At 54.5% G+C, this 23,832-nt stretch overlaps 6 protein-coding genes across 6 annotated transcripts; 2 read left to right on the top strand and 4 right to left on the bottom strand.

The window, feature by feature from the left end:
- Positions 1–49: 49 nt before the first annotated feature.
- N0V96_004364 (uncharacterized protein) lies at positions 50–2,914 on the bottom strand (the record flags this gene model as incomplete). Its single annotated transcript, XM_053188431.2, has 2 exons — positions 50–183; positions 241–2,914. 2 exons carry the CDS (start codon positions 2,912–2,914, stop codon positions 50–52), a joined length of 2,808 nt encoding a protein of 935 aa, XP_053054393.1.
- Positions 2,915–4,257: 1,343 nt separating this feature from the next.
- N0V96_004363 (uncharacterized protein) lies at positions 4,258–4,820 on the bottom strand (the record flags this gene model as incomplete). The annotated part of the gene is made up of 2 exons (XM_053188430.2): positions 4,258–4,622; positions 4,709–4,820. The coding sequence occupies 2 exons, from the start codon at positions 4,818–4,820 to the stop codon at positions 4,258–4,260; spliced, it is 477 nt and encodes a 158-aa protein (XP_053054392.2).
- A 1,166-nt stretch (positions 4,821–5,986) lies between these two features.
- On the bottom strand, positions 5,987–8,849 carry N0V96_004362 (uncharacterized protein; the record flags this gene model as incomplete). The annotated part of the gene is made up of 4 exons (XM_065757098.1): positions 5,987–7,145; positions 7,362–7,452; positions 7,626–8,599; positions 8,662–8,849. The coding sequence occupies 4 exons, from the start codon at positions 8,847–8,849 to the stop codon at positions 5,987–5,989; spliced, it is 2,412 nt and encodes an 803-aa protein (XP_065614311.1).
- A 1,910-nt stretch (positions 8,850–10,759) lies between these two features.
- On the top strand, positions 10,760–11,729 carry PBY1 (putative tubulin--tyrosine ligase pby1; the record flags this gene model as incomplete). The annotated part of the gene is made up of 2 exons (XM_065757097.1): positions 10,760–10,763; positions 10,858–11,729. The coding sequence occupies 2 exons, from the start codon at positions 10,760–10,762 to the stop codon at positions 11,727–11,729; spliced, it is 876 nt and encodes a 291-aa protein (XP_065614310.1).
- A 4,078-nt stretch (positions 11,730–15,807) lies between these two features.
- N0V96_004360 (uncharacterized protein) lies at positions 15,808–16,647 on the top strand (the record flags this gene model as incomplete). The annotated part of the gene is made up of 2 exons (XM_053188427.1): positions 15,808–16,078; positions 16,205–16,647. 2 exons carry the CDS (start codon positions 15,808–15,810, stop codon positions 16,645–16,647), a joined length of 714 nt encoding a protein of 237 aa, XP_053054389.1.
- A 414-nt stretch (positions 16,648–17,061) lies between these two features.
- Positions 17,062–18,911, bottom strand: YIP3 (Prenylated Rab acceptor 1; the record flags this gene model as incomplete). The annotated part of the gene is made up of 2 exons (XM_065757096.1): positions 17,062–18,294; positions 18,387–18,911. 2 exons carry the CDS (start codon positions 18,909–18,911, stop codon positions 17,062–17,064), a joined length of 1,758 nt encoding a protein of 585 aa, XP_065614309.1.
- Between the last annotated feature and the right edge of the window lie 4,921 nt (positions 18,912–23,832).

Raw genomic sequence — 23,832 nt, 5'->3', positions numbered from 1 at the left:
ATGTTTCGCTCCACTAACTCCAGTCTTTAAATAAAACCAAATGTAAAAATTAAGAACTTGGTACACCGTCAAGCTTGGCTACGCTTGACCTCTTCTCCTTCTCCTTGGGCTCAATCATTGGTTTGGCATCAGCAACCTTGAGCCACTCTCCATTGAAGGCATTGATGAGCCAATTGTTTAGTTCTAGGGGCGGCGGTTAGTATGGGTTCTCCAAGCGTCATCTGGCATGGGTAGACTCACTATCGTAGACAATCTTGTTCGCATTATGAAAGTAAATACCGTGGTCGCTATCAGGGAAAACATGGACATCGTAATTCTCGACGCCTTCAAGGTTGAGCTTGTCGAGGAGGGTGAGGGTGCTCTGGTAGTGTACATTATCGTCCGAGACGCCGTGCATCATCAGCCAGCGCACGTTGCCGGCGAGGGCGGAGACGTTGGAGATGGCCGTCTGGTCGTAGCCGTCCGCGTTGAGCTGCGGGGTGCGCATGTAACGCTCCGTGTAAATGGAGTCGTAGAAGCGCCAGTCCGTGACGGGGGCGACGGCCATGCCGTAGCTAAAGGTCTGGCCGGCATCCATCTCGAGCGTCTTAAGGGTCTGGAAGCCGCCGTAGCTCCAGCCCCAGATGGCGATGCGGGCCGAGTCGACGTACTTGAGGGCGGACCAGTGCTTGGCGGCGGCGATCTGGTCAATGGCCTCCCAGTGGCCCAGCTTCTCGCGGATGAGGACGCGGTTCTTGCGGCCGATGTAGCCGGTGCCGCGACCGTCTACCGTGACTACGACGTAGCCGAGGGCGGAGGCGATGTAGGACTGGAAGTCGACGGAGAACCTCTTGCTCACAGACTGGGATCCGGGGCCGGAGTACTGCTGGAAGAGGACCGGGTACTTCTTCTTCTCGTTGAAGTGGGGAGGGCGGCGCTCGACATAGTTGAGCTCGACGTCGTCGACTTTGATGGTTCCGTATTTGAGTATGGGGAGCTCGTACTTCTTTGCGTTTTCAGCGAGCTGCGTGTTCTGTTCGACGACATGCTCGTAGCTGGTGGGGTTGCTTGGAGTACTGATGACCTTCTGCCAAGGGATTTTGGGGCCCAGGTACGAGAGAAGACCGAAGCCTGCGCCGCTCGAGAATGAGATGTCGTAGTAGCTCTCAAAGTTGGTGTCCGTGAACGGCTTCAGGTCGGAGCCGTTGAGGTGGACGCTGTATACGTGACGCTGGATAGAGGACTCTTTGGTAGACACGAAGTAGACCAAGTTGTTGGCCAGGTCGACGGCGGAGGGGCCGTTTACAACTTCCCAATTGCCACCAGTGAGGTAAACAGGCTCGGGGTTGTCCATGGGCGAGAAATAGGCAATGTGGTCGCCGTCATCGTGAATCACGGTATCGACGTATCCATCGTCCGGTCTTCCGTTGGCAGGGTCAGCAGGGATAAACTGAGTTTCGTGAGAAATCTCGAACCAGCCGCCGTCGATTTTGCCAACGTCAATGGTGTTCACAGTCTTGCCTGTTCGAGCCACAACGTCAACGAGCACCACGCGCATAATATCGCTCACGCGATTGGTCTCCTTGATGAGGACCTTGTTGTTCGCCCAGAGGACCATGTTGATGAGTCTGTCGTCATCGGCAAAACCACCCTCAATGTCCACGGAAAAAACGTCGCCACGCTCGACATCGTAGAAGAGCAGGTCTACGACGGGGTTATGGCTACCGGCGCGAGGGTACTTGATGCGCTTCTCGTCCGGGTAGGTCTCTTCGCCGGCGGGCTTTTCCTTGCCCGAGGGTCTAGACATGAAGTACTGCAAAGGGTACTCGGGCACACCCGTCTCGTTGGTGCGCAAGAAGGCGACATACTTGCCATCCTGAGAGTACCAGGTAGCGCTGTTACTAGCAAAGACTTCCTCCTCGTAGACCCAGTCGGGGATACCGTAAAAGTATTCGGGGCCACCATCCTTTGTGATTTGCGTGACCTTCTTGTCGCCATCCAGCTTTCTCAAGAACAAGTTGTTGTCCCGAGTGAAAACGATGGCATTGCTCTGAGGACTCCACGTCGCAAGCTGCACGCGTGCGTCAGAATGCTCAGGGTCTAGAGGCTCAGCGGTTTGGGTCTCAACGTCGAAGATCCAGTACAGCGCGGTGAAGGAGTGGCGCCAGTTGTGCTTGCGATCGGTCGAAACGAGCACCTTTTTCATGTCCTTGCTCGGCCGGCCATCGTACGGTGTCATTTGGCGGCCACCAACGTTGATCCAAGGGTTCTTCATAAGCGTGCGACTCTGGACGACCTCGGCGGAGACCTGGCGGTCCAGCTTGCCCGCCCTGACGTCCTCGACCACGAGATAATCCTTGCCCCGGGCACCCTGCTCGAGCAGCAGGCCATCCTCTCCATTAGGCCCCTCGATCCAGCTTATTGAGTGAGAATAGGGCGACCAGAAGCCCGTCATGACCTGGTCCAAGGTCACCGGCTTGCCGGATCCGCGCGATGTCGCAGAGGGGTCGTGGTCGACCTGACTGCCGTGCTGGTATGACTTGCGGGACAAGAACACGAACAGAGCACCTCCCCATGCGAGGAGGAATGCAGCTGCCAGAATACATATCCCCTTCTTCAGCCCGCGGTCCATGCCTACACGGCGCATCATGCCCGTTGTGGGCGCCAAAAAGGGCCCCGTCTCGAGGTCATTGGCGTCGGACTCTTTGTAATCGTTGTCGTCGTCGTCGTCGTCCGGGTGGTCGACGTAAGCGGGGCGCGAGGCGGACGGTGCGCGGCGCCTCTGGGAAGATGAAGACGAGTATGACTTTTCATTCTGCTCGTGCAGTCGGTCGAAGACGAGGCTGGTGGTGGACACGCTCGAGAGGGACGATTCGTGGGACATCCTGGGGTCCTCGGCGGTGGGTGCAGCGGAGGCGCTTGGTGCTGGGTCCATGGTGTCGGAGGACGGAGACGGAGAGAGGTCTCGTCGGGTGGTTATCAGTTCGTCGGTCGGGAGGGTTTGACGGTAAGTTCGGTTCTTGGGTCCGGGGGGGTAAGCTTTGCCAAGGCGAAAGGGCAGCAGGGCAGCAGATGGCAAAGCTAAAGAAAGATGGGATCGAAACTAGGTGGATTGCGCGGTGACTTGAAACGGCATGCTGTCTCGAGGCAGCTTCAGCCCTCTTTTGGAAATAAGAGAACGCAACGACACCCCATGGACCGGAGGGTTCGTATCTGGTGTGGTGTTGCAGGAGGGCCGTCGGAAGGGTAGGACGAGCACAGAAGAAGATACGAGAAGCACCCGTAGGTGAGGGAGGAGAAGGGGGAATGTCGGAGAGTTGTGTAGGTGCGAAGGATCGTGGAGTGGACGTGGATGAGGCCGAGGCCGTGGCCGTGGAGGCGAGTCAATGAACAAAGAGCACATTCAGTGCCTACCTGTCTGGGTACTTGGGGGGAGCTGGGACCTTGGGTGCTCAGTGGTCCACAGGTGCATCCATTGGCTTGGGTCTAGCGGCGGATCCCCTGGCGGACGTGGCCTGGATGTCGAGTACCACCGCTGTGGGAGACGGATGCGGAGTGCGGCAGCAAGTGGACTTGGCCCGTTTCAATGGTTCTTCGGAGCTAGCCGGGGGCAGTTAGCAGGGTGTGGTGTCTCGTCTAAGGTAACTGTTCGAATGCAGCAGGTCTTAGCTAAGCCGTCCTTATCTTGCCTTATCGCAGGATTGGGACCCTGCTGTTTTAAGGTGAGATGATACTGCACCTCCGTTTCTTCCTTCTGCACTGGGCTGGAAGCCAAACGTTCCGTTAAAGGCAGGTCAATGTTCTCATCTTAATCGAGTTAGAGAGAGAGAGAGAGAGAGAGAGAGAGAGAGCATATTCTTCACCCAGCCAGACACTGGCCACCATTGCTTCCATTCTCATCTCACCTTCATCTGCAGTCCATCTGGTCTTCGCCCATGCATGAGCATCACGACATCAACTGCAGATCATCGACAACAGACCATCATTGTTTCAATGTTCTCCGTATCACTTATAAGAGCAGTCTATACTTGTCTGTCCAAACATGTTTGACTTGTCAAAGTGATCGATTCAGCTACCTCTCAAAATAACATCAACTACAACGCAGTGGTATCAAAATTCACTCCTCCCAGCTACCGCAGGCCTCCATGAAACAAAAACCTCACCCTGCCAAGCTCAACCCCCACGACAACCTCACCTCATTCTTTCTCTCCCCCCTTCCCTTTCCTTCCCTTCCCTTTCCTTTCCTTTCCTTTCCTTTCCTTTCCTTTCCTTCTCACTCTACTCTACCCAAACATCCTCTCTACTTCCCCCCAAGCTGCGGCGCAACCCCATCCCCTCCTCAACCTTCTCAACAACACACGCCGTCCCATACGCACAAGTCTGCGCGAACCCACCCAAATCCGACGCATCAAACCTCAGACAAATAATCGCGTTCCCGCCCCGCTGCTTACACTCGCTCACGACCCTGCCCAGCGCATCGTTGCGGCAGTTATACAGCATCGTCGTGAACCACCGCAGCTCCCCGCCCGCAAAGGACTTGATCACCATGCCCAGGCTTGCGGCGATGTTGCGCGAGCGCACAGAGAGGCCGTAGACTGCGCCTAGGGTGCGGGTTACGCGATAGCCGGGGATGTCGAACATTGCTTGCCCCAGTGTCAACATCGCTGTGTATTCACGTGGGAGTGTATGTGGGGGTTGTATAAGGCAAGGTAGGTAGATGGGGACGTACTTGTTGTGATGACGCCGCCTGTTTCTGTGAAGCAGTGTAGGTCTGATAGCTCGGGCGGGATGTTGGCCACGTCTTCTTGCTTGACGTCGCTCTTTCTGCCCATGAAATTCATAATGTTTGTCTTTAGTGTTGCCTTTAAGGTAAATGTGGCAAAGATCTCAAGGTACAGAAAGTTTAGACATCAATGGTCTCTTCCCAGTGTTGGAATACTTTGAGAATGTTGTAAAAAAACGATGTTCGTCTTCACAATCTACCTAGGTTAACCACAGAAATGAAGACAACAAGCCCATACTTATACAAAAAAATCCAAACCATCCAATTATCCGACTTGATCAATTCCCAAGCTTACATCTCCTCATCAAGACTACCTACCTACGGTACTATGAGGCCAGCAACCCCAATCCTGTGCAAGGCCGATCACCACCGGGGCAATGAAGCCAAGCGGCCAAAGCGGCCATTCACGGCCCCACCCGGCGCACCCCCACCGAAGCTCACCATTGGACGCAGCCGGGGCTGAGTCCCCCGGATCGTATTTCGTATCTGCACCGATGACTCCAGCCAGAGACACACGTGACGGTTTCCATCATTGCTGGGCAATTGGCATTATCTCTTTCACTTTGCATTAATACGGACTGGAACTAGCTGGTTCGATTTGGTACATTGGTCGACACTTACCTTCTCGCTCAATTGACATTCTTCAAAAGTACACAGCATGGGGGGCAGTGTGCTGTGTAAGTGTGTTGTGGAAGTAGTGTGCCCACTGTCCATATTCGATAGCAACGATGGTACGCTCAGAGCTGCAAGATAAGTCCGGTTCACTTGAGTGAATTCATCGAAGACTTGAGTATCATACATTTAAGCAGATAGCAAAGCCCAGAATGAGCCAGGCTCGATCTTCAATCCATTTCTTCATCATGTCACACCCATGGAGACATCCCTCACAAGGGCAATTCAAACATGGCATTGAAAGCAGATTATTGGATTCGTCTAAACGACAGACGCTTGCTATACCTCCCAATCACGCCCGTTTCTTCTATGGTATCTCATATAGTGTCCCCAAAACAGAACGCCTTAAATCCCAACTAACATCTTCCAACGAGTGTGCTGTTTCTCCCTTTCATGAATTTGTAGCAAATAACCTCCAAACGCCTACATCGCTAAAAAAAAGATCATAATCAAGGCCACGTAAAACAAAGACCAAAAGAGAATCCCAAAAGAACGAGGAAGAGACCCGAATCGCCCAGAAAAAGAAGAAGCTAAATTCGCACAAACTCTCTCTCACGCAGTCAACCCCATCGCGCGCAATCGACTCAACACCCCAGCTTCGCGAATCAGCCCCGTACCTCGCTCCATCCACACATCGAACCCTTCGAGGCTCTCATTGCCAGGAAAGTCATCCCAAATCTCAGCCTCGGTGTCCGGGTACCGCGAGTGGATGCCCCTCAGCGCATCAACATTCGTCCACACCGGCAACCTCCTCCGCACGCAGCAGTAGTAAAAGTAGAGGATTCGGCACAGAGACTGTACTCGCGCGTGGACAGCCTGTTTTCTCACGTCATCGTTCACCTTGTCGTACGCGGCAGCGTCCCCGGGCACCACGGCCCACCACGATAGTCGCCAGCGCAGCGTCAGGAGTATCCGACCGAGCCTCTGCAGAAACGGTAGAACCTTGTCGTCGTCCATGTTTCCCGACTCGTGCAGGAGGCGCTGCAGGTTCCCGTAGGCCTTGACCTCGAGCTTGCGGCACATGATCTTCGAAAGCTGGGCCGCGAGGACGAGGTTCTCCGCCTCGAGCGAGTTCTCGGGATTCAGGGACTGCTCCATGGGTGTGCCCATGGATGTGTACTGCCGCTTGAAAACATACGAGAAGCCTGCGCGGCTGGGCATGTTGTTGACGAGGCAGAGTAAGGCGAGCGGGTCCTCTCGCGACGTCGTCAACTGGGTCATGCAGCGCTCCCAGTCGTCTGTCTTGGGATCGACGCGTAGGATCTCTCGGTCGATAAAGACCTGGAAGCTGCACTCGCTGCTGTCCATTTGCTGTCGGAGGCCGTGAAGGTACTCGTAGCACGCGTCAAGGTCTAGGACGTAGATGGGGCGGCCGTCTTGGTGGACGCGTAAGTTGAACTGATTTCGCGCGCGGTTTACCCTGTGGATGAGGTTATCGATTTGGATTTGTCTTGGGAGCTCTCTGCGGATGCGGGTCTTGTTGTCGAGGGTCGGGTGATAGATGGCGTGTTGTGCTGCATGATGGTTAGTCTTAACGTGGAAGATATCGGAGTTCCAAACCAAAGATGGACTTACAGATGTAGTTACACGTTCCCGCTTGAATGAGATCCTCGAAATGGGCTCGGACACAGGGCCCTGGCCATCTTTGAGAGCCGCCGTGTTTGTCACATCCGGTACAAGAGCCCTGGAAGGAATCATCGCTTCGATTGCACTGGTTGCGTGTTAGTAAAAAGCACCACGGACTGCCGGCTAGGGTTGCTTACCTTTTGCTTGGAGTGCTTGCAGCGAATGCACACCATCTTCTTGTTCCGCGTCTCCTTGGCCTGTCCACGAGAAACGGGATCCATCGGACCGTGGCGGCGCCCTCGAGCCGGACCTGATCGACCAGGGCGGCCCACGAGGCTTTGCGTGTCAGAGCATCTGCTACTGCTGCTGTTGCTCAACCTTCTTGGACGGGCCACGATGGGCATTGGCTCTGTCACGCCTGACCTCCGCGGTGGCTCGGATGACCGCAATCTCTGGAAGTGAGAAGCGCCAGATACAGAGAGGAATTGAGCCGTGGTACGTTGAACGGGGCTTCTGCGTTGCGATGCAGGAGTGGTGCTGCCCATGGCTGATTGAAGTCTCGTGACCTGTCCTCTGATGACTGCGTCCATACGAACCGGGTCTGATCGTCTCCTGAGTCTTCTACCCGGGATCATACCCGGAGCCAGAAGACCACTAGCCGCGGTCACGGCAGGGTTCTGTGCCGCCGATGTGTTTGGGACGCTCCGAGGTTGAGTCAATCGAGGAGCTGTGTACATCTCATTGAGGTAGTAGTCAATGGGATGCGTCTGCGAGGACGACGGCGCGTCGGGAGTCGCACCATCTCCAAAGTCGCCCATGTGAATGTCGGGCATATCGGGAGGAACGACTACTAACGACGGGCCTAACTGGTTCGCGTTGTACGGAATAAAGCCTTCGGAAATCGACGGAGTATCCCACATCAGATGGTCAAAATCGTCAACTCTTCCCTCCCCAACATCAGAATCCCAACGATCATAGAATGGCGACGTAGGACTCAGACTCAAGCTGGCCGAAAAGGAAGTCTGGTTCGCCAAGCCCGTCGACAGGGCGCTGACATGCGGGCCCGGGACGCTTCTTGGCGTATCTGCAGAAGCAAACCCAATGTCGGCGAAGGCATCGTCGACGCTGAGTACGGATGATTGCGGGGTGTTTGCCGCCGTCGCCGATGAAGCGCCAGAAACGGGACTCTCTGCCTGCATACTGAGATACGGACATCTAGTATTCACGACAGGACTGCTCTCCAGAGAATGGTTCGTAGACAGGATCGCGTCGGAGAAGGTGGTGCTCGGGCTGTTGATGCTGCCAAAGAAGCCGCGTCCAAAGCTATCATCGAACCCAAGACCGCTACTAAAGTCGCCGGCATGGCTGAAGACGACAGATTCCTCCTCATCGACGCCGGACGAGCTCGCCTGGCTGCTTGTACGGGCCAGCTCTGACGACGCAGGTTTAGCGGCGTCGAGGTCTATGCCATTGCCAATGGCGAGGTCGAAGGGAAGATCGTTCTGGTCTGCCACAGCTGCGTTGGTAGTCGGCCAAGTGGACGACAGACCGGAGACGCCGGCTTGATGAATATCATCTTGAAGCTCGTTGTAAAAGTCCCTGGATGACTGTCAGACGATGACTATGTCTCGGGCAAAAGAGAAAATGATGTTTCAACTCACTTGATCAAGGATTCATCATTCCTAGGAGCGTCGGTGCTGAGGAGACCGGCGGGACCGATGGGCTGAGCAGAAGAGCCATCATGACCTGCTGCTGCTGCCGCCCATTGTTGTTGGCTGAAGGGGTCGTCGGCCGATTGCCCGGCCCATGTGAATGGGGTATTGTTCTTGATGTTATCCCAGTGTGCCATACCAGTTTCCAATGTCAAGGTGACTTTGATTAATGAATGCCTACTTTATTTCAAGAAGGCTGTGTTAGAGTAAGTTTGCCCAGAGGTGTGGCAAGAAGAGGAAGTGAGTGCCCCAACCAGGCTGGGGAGGGGATGGGAGGCCCTTCATAAGGTATTGTTTGCCTGGGTTGGCAAGACGAGGCTCTGCTGTTGCTTGGCTGGGCCTTGATTAGATTCATTGGAGCTGCCCGTCTGTCTGTCTGTCTGTCTGTCTGTCTGTCTGTCTGTCTGTCTGCGTGTGTCGTTGGCATGTGGTTGACGAAGGGTGTGTGTGTGTGTGAGTGGGAACGGATGAGAGGAAAGCTTCTGGTACCCTTCCGCCTCTCTCTCTCTCTCTCTATCTCTGCTGTGGCATCTGCGCGGTGCTTTCCTTAGTGTAGCCCAGGGGACTTGATGGACCAACCAGACCCCTGGGCAAGGGGAAACGTGCACACCTTTCGGTGTGTTACAGCAGAAGTTGGCGCCGGGGAAGGGAGTTCCAGGGCTCCGATATAGGGCGGCAGATGGCGGCTTACACCGGTTCTTGGTTCTCTCGCACACATTTCGTCCAATGATTTAGACACTTTCTTTCCTCCTCCCCAATGTTTGGTTTCCATCTCCATCCGTACATGGCAAGGTGGGTATGTCCATGAGGAGGGTACATAGGCAGGGTACAAAGCAGGGTGTAAGGTAAGTACTTCCTCTCCACTACACCATCTCGTAGTCCATACTCCATACAGACAGGGCGGGTGGGTGGTGGACCAAGAGATGGAGAGAGAGAGAGCGATGAGAGAGGTGAGAGAGGTGAGAGCCTGCCGAAGCTCACGTTGGGCAAACTGCAAGGCGCACCACCGACCCGGGACGCCTCGTCCCAAAGTTCAAGTATTTCCCAAAAGCCCACAAGCGTGCCAAGTTCTATGGCTACGCAGTACTTCTGAGTCGCATTTACGGTGTGTGTGGACTTTTGGTCTTGATCCGAACATTGGAGGCATTATCCCACCCTCATCTACCTCGACTTTCCCTTCTCGTGCACTCGACCATGGTCCCGTTCGTAGATCCATCCGATACGGCGCTGCCGTGCTCCGTGGTCGGCGGGGTCAACCGAAAGACAAGAACTGGACCGGGATGGATGAAGAAGAGGGGTCACCAATTTTCAGTTCTTCTCAGATGTATCGGACAAAGTCAATACCGTGCCACATGACAGGACACGACACAAAACAGACCCTTCTTGACTCCCGGCCAGGTGGTGTAGGTAAGGTGAACACAGATAATATCAGCCCTGTGGGTTTCTCCCATGGACCAAGGTAAGAGTCATACCTAACATCGGGACTTTTCTTGTACCCCCCGTTTGGTGTTGTCTCTTATAACCCAGCCAGCCAGACAGCCCTTTTCTCATTTTTCCCTCTTTTGAGTGACCGAAGCGCGCGCGCGTCATACTTCGCCCAGCTACAGTCTGTCCCGGAAACTCTCCTTTACACCACCTTTTTTTTGTTGTTTTTTTTGTTCGTCTGCCTCATCCGCGGAACCACAGCCGGGCAGCCTGATCTTGGCCCTCGGTTGCCTTCTTTTTCTCTGATCCCTGTTTCTGCATTCTTCCGTCCGTCACTGCTGCGGCTCGGCGGCAGCCTGCCTTTGGATCTACCCACTGCTTACCACTACGGCTACGGCACTACCCCATCAAAACCACTAGAAGAGGCATCAAGAAAAAGCCAAACGCACCGGCGCCAGATTTGCCAATATATCGCTGCCTGACCTACCTCGGCATATCAACTCCCATCTCTTTGTTTTCGTCTTTCTGTCCTTAGGACATCGCCGACGTGCGACAATGCGGCTCTTGGTAAATAAAACTGGCCTACGATCTTCCCCCAGGCCGGGTCACTCACACACACACAATGCGTGGGTTATACCCGGCTTACATGGTTACAACGTACGGCAGGGACATCAAATAAGCTGATGAGTACGCCTCTCTCTCTTCCGTGTCCGTAGGTAGTCAACGACGACGGTCCCCCGTCCCCCGTCTCGCCTTACCTGGCACCCCTCATCACCGCCCTGAACGAGGCGGGCCACACAACCGTCGTGGTCATCCCCGACAAGCCGCTCTCGTGGATCGGTAAAGCCCACGCCGTCGGTAAGACCCTGACCGCAGAGAGCAGATGTCCAGCGTCATTCTCTGCAGATGACTGCAACGTCCCCGACTGCGCTGAAACCGAAGACCGCACCCACCGCTGGCTCATCGTAAACGGTCCCCCAGCAAGCTGCACCCAACTAGGCCTCTTCCACACACCCAACCTCTCCCCGCAAGACTTTGACCTCGTCCTCTCGGGCCCCAACCACGGCCGCAACGCCGGCACCGTCTACGCACTCAGCAGCGGCACCGTCGGCGGCGCCCTGGAAGCAGCGCAGTGCGGGCGGCGCGCCGTGGCCCTCAGCTTCGGGAGTAAAGACCCGCAACCCGCGACGACCATCCGCGCGGCGTGCGTGCGTGCTGTGAAGCTCGTGGAGGAGCTTGTGAGGGAGTGGCACCCGCAGGTGGAGGTGTATAGCGTCAATATGCCCATGGTCACCGACGTCGGTGAGGCGCCGGTGAGGTTGACGAAGATCGCGGAGGGGAGATGGGTCACGGGGGGCTTGTTTGTTCCCGTGCTCAACGACTCTGCTGCCGATCCTGAGAAGAAGTTGGCGATGTCGGTGCCGGCATCGTCGTCGCGTACGTATCAGTTTCGGTGGGCGCCGCAACTTCGTGATATTAAACGGCAAGCTGAGGAGAGTCCCGAGGGTGAGGACCTGTGGGCTTCGCTTAATGGCGTCATTAGCATCGCTCCGTTAAAAGCGAGCTTTACTGCCGTGAATGTGCAAGAATAAGCCTCTCTGGGGGGTCACACACACCCTCCCAGGTGCTCGGTGAGAAGAGGGTAGAATTAGAGTTCTGGCATTCTTACAGGTCCATTTACGAAGTGCGATACAGAGATGGTGGTTATAGATTTGCAGATAGGGACTTGGAAGTGCATCATTAGACTTGGAAGTATAGAGATGGGCTCATGGCAACCGAAGCCTTGGACAACCTGGAGACAAGCAATCTCTCAAATAGACACACAACCATCGGCGCTATCTTCGATGAATATCCCACCGTAAATCAGACCCTCGTTCAGGTTGCTGGATTGATACCCCGAGTTCACCACGTCATCGGTACCCGTGGGCTTCTTCAAGATGCCAATCTGGTACTGCCCGTCGCCGGCGAGGTCAACCGGGACGGCACCACCTTGTCTCGCGAGCGGGTTGTCGCCCGCAGAGTACCATATCTGAATTGTACTTGGAGGCAAATTGTCAGCCAGAAATTCCTTGTCTTTTCGCAAATCACCAAATTACGTTTGGTGAGTCATTCGAGGATTAGCGAAAAAGAGTAAGAGTAAGAGTGGCTCAACTCACTTGTTCAAAAAGTCCAACGTGAGCGCAAAGTTCTGCCACGACCCATCCATCGCCATCGGCATCGACCAGAGCAGCTTATTATCCCGATCCAACAACTTGAACGTGTCTTTGGGTAACCCCGGCTGGCCGATGATGGTGCCGGTCTGGAAATTGAACTGATTCGCATCGTACGCCGCCGTCTCGTGCCAGACATTCTACATTTTCCCAAAGAATTATCAGCTTCAATACCAGCAAAAGTTGCATTCAAAACTTGGCCTTCACGTTCCCCATAGCAAGACGGGCATGCAACGAAGAAGACTTACAAGATACTCATGCGTCAAATTCAACGGCCTCTCCAAATCCAACCTCACACTAAAATGCAGCGTCTTCACGCCCTCCCCCGCAGGACTCCCCTCATTCGCATCCCCCGAAAACAACAACCCTGCGCGCCTAAAACCTTGTTGGTTCATGAAAATACTCGCGTCGGAAATTGTGACCTCGAGAGAACGCTTCTTCTCCGCGGTATCAAAGCGGGAGGACCGGGACCCGGGCCGGGTGGGGACCGGAGCCGGGCCCGGCAGGAGGATAATATCCGACCAAGACAAGTTCGTCCCCTTTACGTAATCTGGATTATACGGATTCCACCCCCCGCCCAGAGACGTATCAAAGTCCCGCGGCGTCGCTGTGACGGGGACGCGGCCGTCGAAGACGAGGGGACATTGGATTGTTGGCGTGAGACAGGGTGAGGGTGATGCCAGGGCAGAGGGGATGGCGAGGAGGAGAGGGATAAGGAAAGGCGAGCGCATCGTTTCTTTGTCTTGAGACTTTTGGAAATCAAAGAGCTGGCTTAATTGGAGAATGAGCTCGGGAGTGAGGTAGAGTTGGGCTTGTTGAGGTAGGTAAGTAGTCCAGCCCAGTGAGAGGGGTAGGAATCAACTCGTTTTTGTCTGCTTTTTATGTGTTTCTGAGAAGCTCGGGTGAGTTATCAGAATATTGGTGGCTTGATATGTCGACGGCGGCTACGTTCCGAGATGTTTGAGGCGAAGGAAGAGTTGCTCCAGGACCCTAGTGAGGCTATTGTCTCTGAGGTGTCGCTTGCTCCCATGGTTTTCATAGACGATACCTCAAATTCTATGCCCGCAGTGTGATACTCCAGTGCAATTGGTGATTCTTCAAGGTAACGTGAAAATTAACTGCTGATGGACGCTTGTGCTATGGCTAGCCTACGACCAAGACTGGCCTTGCTGTGTTCATACGTAAGGAAAGCAAAAGGGAGCTCCTGGTAATATAGTCGTGGATGGAACCTTCTTCGTGATTTGGGCAACTTAAAGCATCCCTTCCCAGTTAATAAGTGAGCACTCTAAGGTAGGTAGGAGATACCACGTCCGACTGACATGAATGTGAAAGAAGGACTAAGGGCAAGTCATGACTCCCAATGCAGGTGAGAGCAGAGTTCAACTCTTCCTTCTGTGAACATCAATTTATTTCTGAACCTACCTTGGTTGACATGTATCTTACACAGCAGTGCCTGCAGTTGAGATGTGGATTCAGACTCAAGTCAGGCACCGCCCGTTGTCAAAGGCTAAGCAAGTGCCACTTCCACATGTCTAACATTTCGTCGGGAGCTCTGAGGAAACATTTCCGAGGACTTCTCTTCTCGAAATTCAACACCAAGACATAGAATTGATTCGGTCCGAACGTATGATATGAACGACGAGGTGTTCAAATTCGGACCCTCCGTTGTTGAGGAGGTCAAATCTTTGTCGAATTTCGTTCCTAGAGGAGGGAGAAAGTTGAGAATCCCATCCCATCCCAACCGCAATGCTCCCCACCAGACCGCAACTGATCATCCACAGATGCCATTCCCAAAGTCGTTTAGCGTTTGGGCTACCCCGGTCACAGTCGAGCACCAAGACTCCTTTAGCTTCGTCTTTGGTAGAGACAGGAGGAGGGGGGCCCCTGCGAAACCCTGTCCGGACGGTTTTCTCGATTCCCAGCCATTCATTTTTTGGTCTTTCGCTTTCACATCGGATACGTACCAGCAACATGTGAGACCAAAAGCAATCAATTGGGATCAGGTTGAAAATACGAAAGGAGTCATATACATCTCAGAAAAGGGCACATACAGGACAACGAACCAGCGGTGAATGAAAATTCAAAACAACAGACAATTGATACGTTACAATCGAGACGTTGGACATCGCATTTTCAGGCTCTGATAGACTCATACAACTGGAGACCGTCCACTTCTCTTCAGCATCTAGACAACTAGAGTCACCCTCATTCGCCGAACCAAAGAAACCAACACTTGCTTCCTGTGCTCCTCTCCTGGCCAGACCTGTTCTCTATATCCATCGGAAGCGGGCACTCCCACGCAGGGCCACGCATCGAGTCGCAGAGGAGTCCAAAAATTTGGTTGCGAATTCCCACATTCCGCCGCTCCCCGTCCACTCACGACTTTTCAGCCCCCAGTTCGCACACTAAATCTTGCCATTTGCCGAACGAATTGCTTGCGTCGGAAATCGCTTGCATATTTGCGTATCCAGTGAAGAAAACGAACCCTGGTTCTTGCGCACGCGAGATAGTTGCGAGAGCCTACGAATTGCCTGGCCTGGGCCCTTGAGACTTCTGACTGTTGACAAGCTGGCAACAATACCTGAAAGATCCACGATCGGGTTCAAGTTGTTGTGAAGGAAATATCCACGGTTGGGCTGAAGTTGTCGAGCAAAACGGACTCCATCAAGAGCTCAAAACCAAGGGTGTACCCTCGTCGCTCTCGTCTATCTATCCCCATTCTTCGCCTCCTGGTCTTTCTAGACTCTCGTCTATCAAAAGCACGAACCAATTCCCCCTCCCCCTCCTCCGACCTTCCCACCAGTTCGTGAGCTTCAACATCGCTCCCCTGGCGAGTCCATCCAGTTCAATTAAACCCCATGTCATAAGGCTACGAAGACAGCATAGCCAGCTCTGCCCAAACGCATCCTCAAGGCTCAAGACAAGATAATCCCTCCCAGAGACTGTAAAACTCGTCTCCGTGTGTAACGCGCCACATCCCATCCCGCAAACCGTACTCCCCGAACCAGGCAGTGTCGCATTCTCCAGCCTCGCACAAGGGTTTTTTTATTTTTTATTTCCCTCCCCGGACTGGTTTGGCGTCTGTGGGTTTCCACCGCACCGTCTCACCACCTCCACGTCTCGATAGCTCTCCGTCTCTCACTCTCACTCTCACTCTCACTCTTCATTCTCACTTCCACTCAATCACACTCCTTACACAAACCTCTCCCCTCCTCCACCTCCCAATCCCTCAGCATCCACAGGAGCTCGCCTCTCGCAACTACACCCACAGCTTGATCCCAGCTGTGTCCCTCCCTCATCCGACCACCACGACCTCACATCCCGGACCTAGTCTCTGTACAGATAGCCTCAGCCACCCATACCCAGCAAGAAGCTCTCCCACTACAGAGAGCTCTCCCCCACCACCACCTACACCGCAAGACATCGCGAGAGAGGCCACACACACACACGCAACATCACAATGGGCTTCTTCGACTTGTCCACGGGCAGCGTCATTTCCGGCCGCTCCTCCCACTCCCGCCGGCACTCCTCCCACCACTCCAAAAAGCACAGCAGCAAGCACCGTTCCCGCTCCCGCTCCTCCTCGCGCTCCCGCAGCAAGCGCCACAGCGCACCCAGCATCGCCGCCTCCATCTTTGGCGGCGACGACTACAAGAAGAACAACGCGTCGCGCGGCTCCTTCTTTGGTATTCCCAATGCTTCGCGCTCGTCATTCTTTGGCTTCGGCGGTGGTATGTCTATCCATTGAATCCTCAAACCCAGCCTCCCCTCATCCAGCTATTCTACCCTCAAGAAACTCAATTGGCTTTTCCCCCAAAGACCCAAAACCTCAAAAAAACTAATATGACATTCGCAAGGCCGCCCCTCGTACTACAAACGCTCCCCGCGAAATGGCTTCGTCCAAAAGACCCTCAAGCAAGTCAAACGCCTCTGGCGCGACCTAGTCTACTACGCCAAAAAGCACCCCTACAAGGTCGTCGCCCTCGTCATCATGCCCCTCATCACGGGCGGCTTCCTCACCGCCCTCCTCGCCCGCTTCGGCCTCCGCCTCCCGCCGGGCATCGAACGCATGATTGGCATCGGCGCCAAGGCCGCCTCGGGCGACTCCATGGGCCTCGTCGGCGAGGCGGTCCGCATGGCGAGCGGCGGGTTCGGCGGTGGTGCCGCTACTCGTGCGCATGTTGAGAGGGGCTATGATGGGGATTATTCGTGGGAGAGGAGGAGTGTTGAGCGTGATGGTGGTGGCACCGGTGGTTGGGCTGATGGGCTTATGAATGGTGTTGCCAAGATGTTTGTCTGAACCACGCCATGGTTCACGAGGATCGGGCAAGAATCATGACTGGTATGGGTGGACATCTTGTTCAGCAATTTTTTTTGTCTGGAGGGCGTTTACATTCTGGGTTACGGGATTTTTTTGACTACTTCTGGTTTATCCCATGCATTTTCCTGGGAATAGGCCCTTGGAAAAATTGTATGCCACGTTAAGACCGTGCGTGCATGGCGCATTTACACATATACCTTTAGAAATATCAAGATACGATTTATGACCTTTTTTTATTAAAAAAGAATTGTCCAGCGCGTGTGCGTGGAAACGAATAGAACGCACGATGGATGCAGTACTTGGGCGAGCAATCAATTGATTAAGAAATATTGTTTCTATTATCGGCACCAGACACGGTAAACAACATTTGACCCAGCCCTCGGCAGCCAACGACTACTTCTTCTTGCGCCGGCCACCAGTGGGCTTCCTCTTGGACGGCGACGGGTTAGCAGACTTCTTACCCCGCGAAACCTCACGTGCCGGTTCACGGGCAGCAGCCTCCTCCACGGCAATGGCCTCCTTGCGACCCCTTCGCGTAGTCGGACCCGACGGCGGAGGCTGCGGCGGCTGGACAATCTGGGCACCGTTTCCGATGCCGTCGCTGGTGCTTTCCTCGCTGCTCGCCTCGCTGCTCTCTTCGCTGCTACTCTCCTCAGGTGGCGGCCCGCGCGGAGCCCGGCCGCCTCGACCCGTCGGAGGTGCAACGGATGCTCGGCGCCCGTCGGTGGAGCCCGAAACGTTACGTCGAGCGGCACTGGCGGGACCTTCAGTCTGAAACTGGAATGGGTCGACGCCATTTCGAGATTTTGGCAGAGACGAGGTCGAAGAAGCAGGCGACATGTTATCCGATGGCAAACGCTGGCCTGGAGCCCCCTGAACGTAGGCATAGTTGAAGGGCGACGAGCCCCTCTCGCCCATGATTCGAGACGTCGGTCGCTGCGAAGCGGAAGTTGCTGATCTAGGGCGGGTGCGCGAAGCGTTGGGCGGCGGGAAGTATCCCATGGGCGGCATTGCACCACCATCTTGGACATTGGCGAACGTTCCAGGCGACGGATGGCGCGGTAGATCGTCCTCCAAAGCCAAAGTAGGCGACCTTCTGCGTGAGGATGTTGGCTGGAATTGCGACAGTGGGATGGCGAACCGCTGCTCCTTTTCGCGCCGCTGCTTACGCTCCTGCTTGCGTGCTTCCTTTTCAATACGCTTCCTCCGTCGTTCTAGGGCGGCCATCTCTTCTTTGCTAAGGTTGACCTCGAGTTTGCCCCGTTCTTGTGCGCGTCGGATGCGGGCCAGGGCTCTTTGCGCGAGCGCCTCATCCCGCTCTCTCGGAGACAGCTGATCCCAATCAATCTCCTCTTCCTCTTCTTCGTCATCTTCCGAGGAAGCCTCTTCCGAGGCCTCGCTGTCGTCTTCGCTGTCGTCCTCGTCCTCGTCCTCGTCCGAATGCTGGTAGTCGTATCCTCTACGCAATGCCGTCGTCTGGTCACTCACATCTGTACCCGTAAAGCGGAGCGGGTCGCTTGCAAACCGCTTCCCTCGCGAAACCAAACCAACGCCTTGTGTATCCGAGTTGTCCAATTCCGTCTCCTCTAGCTCCTCGACAACTCTCGTCCCGTCCTCCCAGGACCCCTGTTGCGCAGCTCCCTGTTTCCTCCGCCCGCGCCTTGATGGTCTTCCCCACTGGGGCGCAAATTTGGGAGCTCGCGGCCGACCATCTAGACCGCCTCCCCGGAAAAAGCCTCATCGATAGGCTTGTCCATAAAAGCAGCGTGGCCGAGGATGACCACGCCAGAAGCACCAACGAGCCAAAGCAGCGTCGCGAAAGGCGACGCGTACAGGCCCAAGGGCACAGAGATGACGAGAAGACCGGTCCACAGTTGGGATGTGGTGGCCTTGAAAGAGCCAATCTCGAGATCACGACCGTCAAGCTTGCCAATGAGGAACATGCCCGCAATGACAAAGATGATGTCGAACAGCAACAGCCAGTTGGTCAGCAGAGCGTAGACGCTGAGCATCAAGAAGACGACACTGTAGTTGCTGGAGAAGTAGGAGAGGTTGTAGTTCCATCGCGACTGGACCTCGCCAAAGTTGGCGGGCTTGGAGAGGCGCTTCATGTCGAAGAACTCGCCAACGGGACGCAGGTTGGCGAAGCGGCCGCTCAAACCGCCGGAACGCATGCTGTTGAAGCGCTCCTGCAGGCCGAGACGGTTCGTCAGGGCGTCGATGGGGATCTGGATGCGAGCCATGGTGTCGGTATTGGATGTGGAAAATGCGTTTGATGCGCGTCGGTGAAGTGGAAGGTGTCGGAGGAGAATAGGTGGATGAAGATGCAGAATATCAGGGGGAGACTTTTGTACGGTTTGTTGATCGTCGCACAGGAAAAGACCGTGTTCTATATGAGCGGGTGCAGGTTAGCGGGATGCATGCGCAGGGCGGATGGTGTTGGTATTGTAGGAAGAATGGTGGATTTGAAACATTTTAGGAGGTTCAGGCCATGTGTCTTTTCAGCTCCATTCCTCGTGGAATTAGCTTTCCTGACGCGCGGAACGGAACACGTACGTACCTTGGGGCGATGAAAGGTACCTAAGGGGCGGTAAAGGCTAAAGAAAGCTGGTGCCTTGGGGATGGGCAAGCGCGATGATGCAGGCAGAATTTGGGTCCCAAATGCGGTAGAGAGTTGGTGCTGACTAGGCAGAGGCTGAGCAAAGTCGATCAAGACGTTTGGTGATGATGGTATTGTTGACGTTTGTCTCGTCGTGGTCGCGGTGGCTCGGTAGTGAGGGACCGAAGACAGTCTTTTTTTTTTTTTTCCACCGTCAGCTTTTCTTTTTCCGTACTCGGTACCCAAGCAGGGAAAATCTCGGTAGGTGCTGGGTAAAGCAGTGTGGGCTGGATCCGTAATCTCGTCAATTCAGTTCAGGGGTGCAATCGATGATTGGCACTAGAAAACCGTAAAACGGCACGGTTTTCCACACGTTTGGTTGGAGTGGGAGAAAGGGGGCCCCTGTCCGGTCGTCCATGTTCCCCGTCTTGGGTCTTGGATTTTCGGTCTCGTCTCGTGGGATTTGGGTAATGGGAAGGGATGAATGGATATAGTGCTGTACTGAGTAGGGGCTGAAGCTGAAGGAGACGCATGCTCGAGCAAACACTCGAGGAATTCGCTACCTTGGGCCGAATGCCAGACGAACCAAGATGCAGGAAGGGAAGGTACCGGAAGGTATGCGAATCATGTGATCAAGGCAGGGGAACGAAAGGGGAGGAAAGGACAATGGGCAGCTGTTAGAGATGGAAGGAGGCCCAACTTCCCAAGAGCTGGAAGGGGAAGGCGACGAGGGAAACATGGGATGAAAATGAGAAAGAGCGTCGCTTACCTCTTGCCAACTTTGCTCTAAATTAGCCACTTCCTTCCCTTGGAACTTCCAGTGTTTTCACAAGGAAACAACCCTTTCCCTGGGGCTTCTTTCTCTTTCTTCCTGTTTGTCTTTCTTTCCTAAGGTATCGTGACGATTCCCGTCGCTTGGTCGCGCGGGGGGCGAGCTGCGGGGCTCACCCTCTCGTTGGTCGTTGGTTGACCTTTGTATTCCTTCCACGCTCGGAAAGAAACAAAACAGTCAATGGCTGTTGCGATGCATCTCCCGCTGGTCCTCCATCCGACTTTGCCAGTCAGAAGTAGAGGAAACACAACAGGTAAATGACAATAATTTGAGGAAGAGAAAAGGAAGAACCCGACAAAGATCCGACCATCGAAGGGGATATGGGCAAGCTTAATGAAGGAAGCGGAGAGAGACAGACAGCTAGCTACCAGAGAGCTCTGACCGCCCCTCCATTAACCAAGGCAGACTTTTCTTTCTCGTCATGGTGTATCTGGCTTTTGGGCTGCAACTAACACTACCCCGTACACCGCACTCCGTACCCAAACCACCGCCTTGCTTTATGACACAACCGGTGGCTACTACTACCCATTACTTCCCTGGTTTCTATCTCCCGGCGTTGGACCCCCCGCGAGTACGGACGCATCCGGACGGGGGAGCAAGACAAACGAGAAAGCTTGAGAACCACATCCGAGGATAGCTCAGAGCCCATAGGTAGCTTCAAGCTGGGGCGACACACAATCCTCAATTGGGCTCCATGGGATAGGACAGCGCGGCAGCTGGATCACGGTTGGGGGACCCCTCTTGCATGCCTCTGGCAAGTCAGAGCCGGCCAAGTCGCATTCAAGGCTGTCGAGCCGGAGCGTGTTTCCACACCGCATGGTCGCCTGTCTCCAGACTCCGGTTTCTAGCAGCATCTTCTCTCTCTCTCTCTCTCTCTCTCTCTCTCTCCCGAGCATCCACGCATCTATGGACCCGTCTCCCCGAGAGAGAGAGAGATATGGGAGTTTTCTGGTGAAGGGAAACCTGGAGGCGGTGGGAGAAATCAAAGGCTGGAAGCTCTCCTAGACTCCCCCCCAAAACCCAAAAGACAACCACCATTCGGTCGACGATCGCCCCAAGGGCCAATGACGGACTAGCGGTACCTAACGATGGCGACCCAAGCGGCAGACCCCCAAGGAAACCCCCAGATGGCAAGAAAGACACTAATGTGAAGAAGAAGCAGCCATCGCCCGCTAAATCGTGACGTGAGGCCAATGGGCTGGAATGCAAGAAGGGATGACGGCCGAGCCAAAGCAGACTTTTTTTTTTCCTTGCTCGTGGCTCTATGTATCTTTCTCTTTTCCCTCCTTTCATCAACTCCAGCCCGACCGCGCCACGCCCTTCGATTCCTGCGGCTTTTGTTGGTGTCTCAAGGCAAGTTCAGATATCGCCAGGCCATGGCTCGCCAATGCGCCATCACCCTCTCACGTCCATCCATATCTACCGTGCTACCTTGCGACGATCAACCTCCCGAGGCAGTTAGGAACTTATTCCTGCGTAGGGTAGCGTGGGAAGCCGATAGATAGGCAAATGGCGTGCGCCAATGCAGTAATGCATTCATGCGGCGGCTCAAGGAAGGAGATCCGGGTCGGAGCTTCAAGCCTTTCAGCCCTCATGTTGTATTCCGTAGCGACGATTCTGGGAGTCTAGGTAGAGTCACAGTTACCCAAACGGCACAGCTTGTGTGGGTAACCTCGGGCTCGCTTAATGAGCTTGGGGCCTCTGGACTGAGAGCCTCGGGCTAGAATAATTGCCATGCTCAAACGCTTCGTGGCATCGTGTATCCATCCGTACGCTACCACTGTATCTATGTTCGCCTGGCACCTACCCAATTTACCTTACCTTATGTTCAACTGCTTGCTTCATCCCGTTGTGCCTGAGGCTTTTAACTTTACTGAGATGATATCCTGGGTACGTACTCTGAGCAGCTTGGGTAATCATCACAAGCGCTTCACCAACTTGGAAGCTACGAACTACCTCTACCTCTTAGGTAATCCGGGCCTGGGATGGAAGGGAATGAAACACCTCTGGAAAAATCTGGAGCCCGAGACAATACGTATCTAGCAGTACCTCAATCTTTCCTTCTTATAATGTAAAAGAGTCCAATCGCAACATCTCGGCGTCACAAACAAACCCGCGGCAGACCATCAAATATTTCCATCTCTACCTAGGTTAGCTGAGGTATCCGTACGGAGTACACTACCTACTAAGTACGCAGTCAGACAGTACTTGCTTCTTCCCTTACCGTCTCTCCCGCCCGCCGTCAGACTGTCTTGTCTCGCCGTGCCGCCGCCGGAGTCTCCATGACAGTTACAAACCTGGATTCCCAACTCTTTCGGTGTACATATCATGATCAAACATGAACAAATTGCTTGCTCCCAAAACGTTCAGGTTTCTCGCTCGCTCGCTCGCTCACCCGTCATCACATTCGCTCATCACCAACAACATGAGCTGGGGGGATATAATTAATCCTGAGATGCAACTGGACCATCGGAACGTGAGGTGGTCTCCACCCCATCCCCACAAACTGTTGGAGCCCGCACCTCCCAGGCTCCCATGCTCGGTGATCATCACGAAATCTTGTCGAGCCCACCTGGGCCTGAGGCCAGGTCCTTGACTCAGGGTCTCGCATCATCTACCATCCATGATCCAACTTCAACGCAGCGCAAGGTGAAGAAGCTCAGAAATGTAAGCACATCGTGTCAGGTTCAGAGCTGATGATAGCTGTCAGCAGAAACCTCGTTGAGATATTCATTCGGCTGGAGCTCACCGTATCATCCGCACGATCCGTCAATCACTCGCAGCATCGGGTCCCATCCCATTCGGACGGATACACTTCTCCCCTGCAGACACCTCATGGAAATATACATACGTGGACTTTCGAGGTGGAGGTGGTTGCTGCTGCCACCTACTGCGTAGTGTAAAGCCGTGTGCTGCTGACAATACCTTACCTTCTTCACCTTCCGCTGACCTTGCACTATGTTCGCACCAACGATCCTTTTCATGAAAGTTCCTTTCCAGCATCTGAACCAGAACGCTACCAACGTCATCTCCCGCTGCCGCTCATCAAGTCGTTGCGCCAATGCAGCCCTCTCAAACTCAGAATTCCAGACTCCTCCTATCCACGGACCGTGAATGCTCAAGGCTCAATGGAAGGCTCAAGTACTCGTCAATCTCGCCTCGTCTCATATGCTTCAAACAGACCCGTCTGTCGTCGTTGTTCGTGTCGTCTATCGGAATGGACACGCACGTCCTCGACCCTGGTCGCTTCTTACACCCCCCTCTAGGCTCTGCCCCTCCGATCCCAATCCTTTTTTTGAATTCGGATAATAAGTGACGGGGCAACTTTTATTTATTACCATTTATCAAATCTATTCTCATCCCAGAGCAGCACACACACACACACACACACACACACACACACACACACACACATACACACACACACTCACACACTCACACGCACACGCACACCCCCCAAAGGGCCTCTATCATCCTCTGTACCCTGGCCTTAGCATAGGGACGCATACCTCACCTTTACGGCTATAGACTATAGTCCAGCAGCAAGACGAGACAGACGCAGGCTCGCCCGCTCATCCAACGCACGCTACATGCCGTGATTGCTCCTGCTACTGCTGCTGCTGCTGCCGCCGCCGCCGCAGTTCCATCACATCTCATCCCTCACTCCCGCCAAGTCACTTGGTGTGGGAGGCTAGGAGCCACACCCAGACATCCTGACACCCCCCCTTACCAC

This window comes from Colletotrichum fioriniae (assembly GCF_027942845.1).
Source record: "Colletotrichum fioriniae strain IMI 355084 chromosome Unknown scaffold_4, whole genome shotgun sequence".
In the NCBI taxonomy this organism is placed as follows: Eukaryota; Fungi; Ascomycota; class Sordariomycetes; order Glomerellales; family Glomerellaceae; genus Colletotrichum; species Colletotrichum fioriniae.
This window is presented reverse-complemented; position numbering and strand designations above follow the sequence as displayed.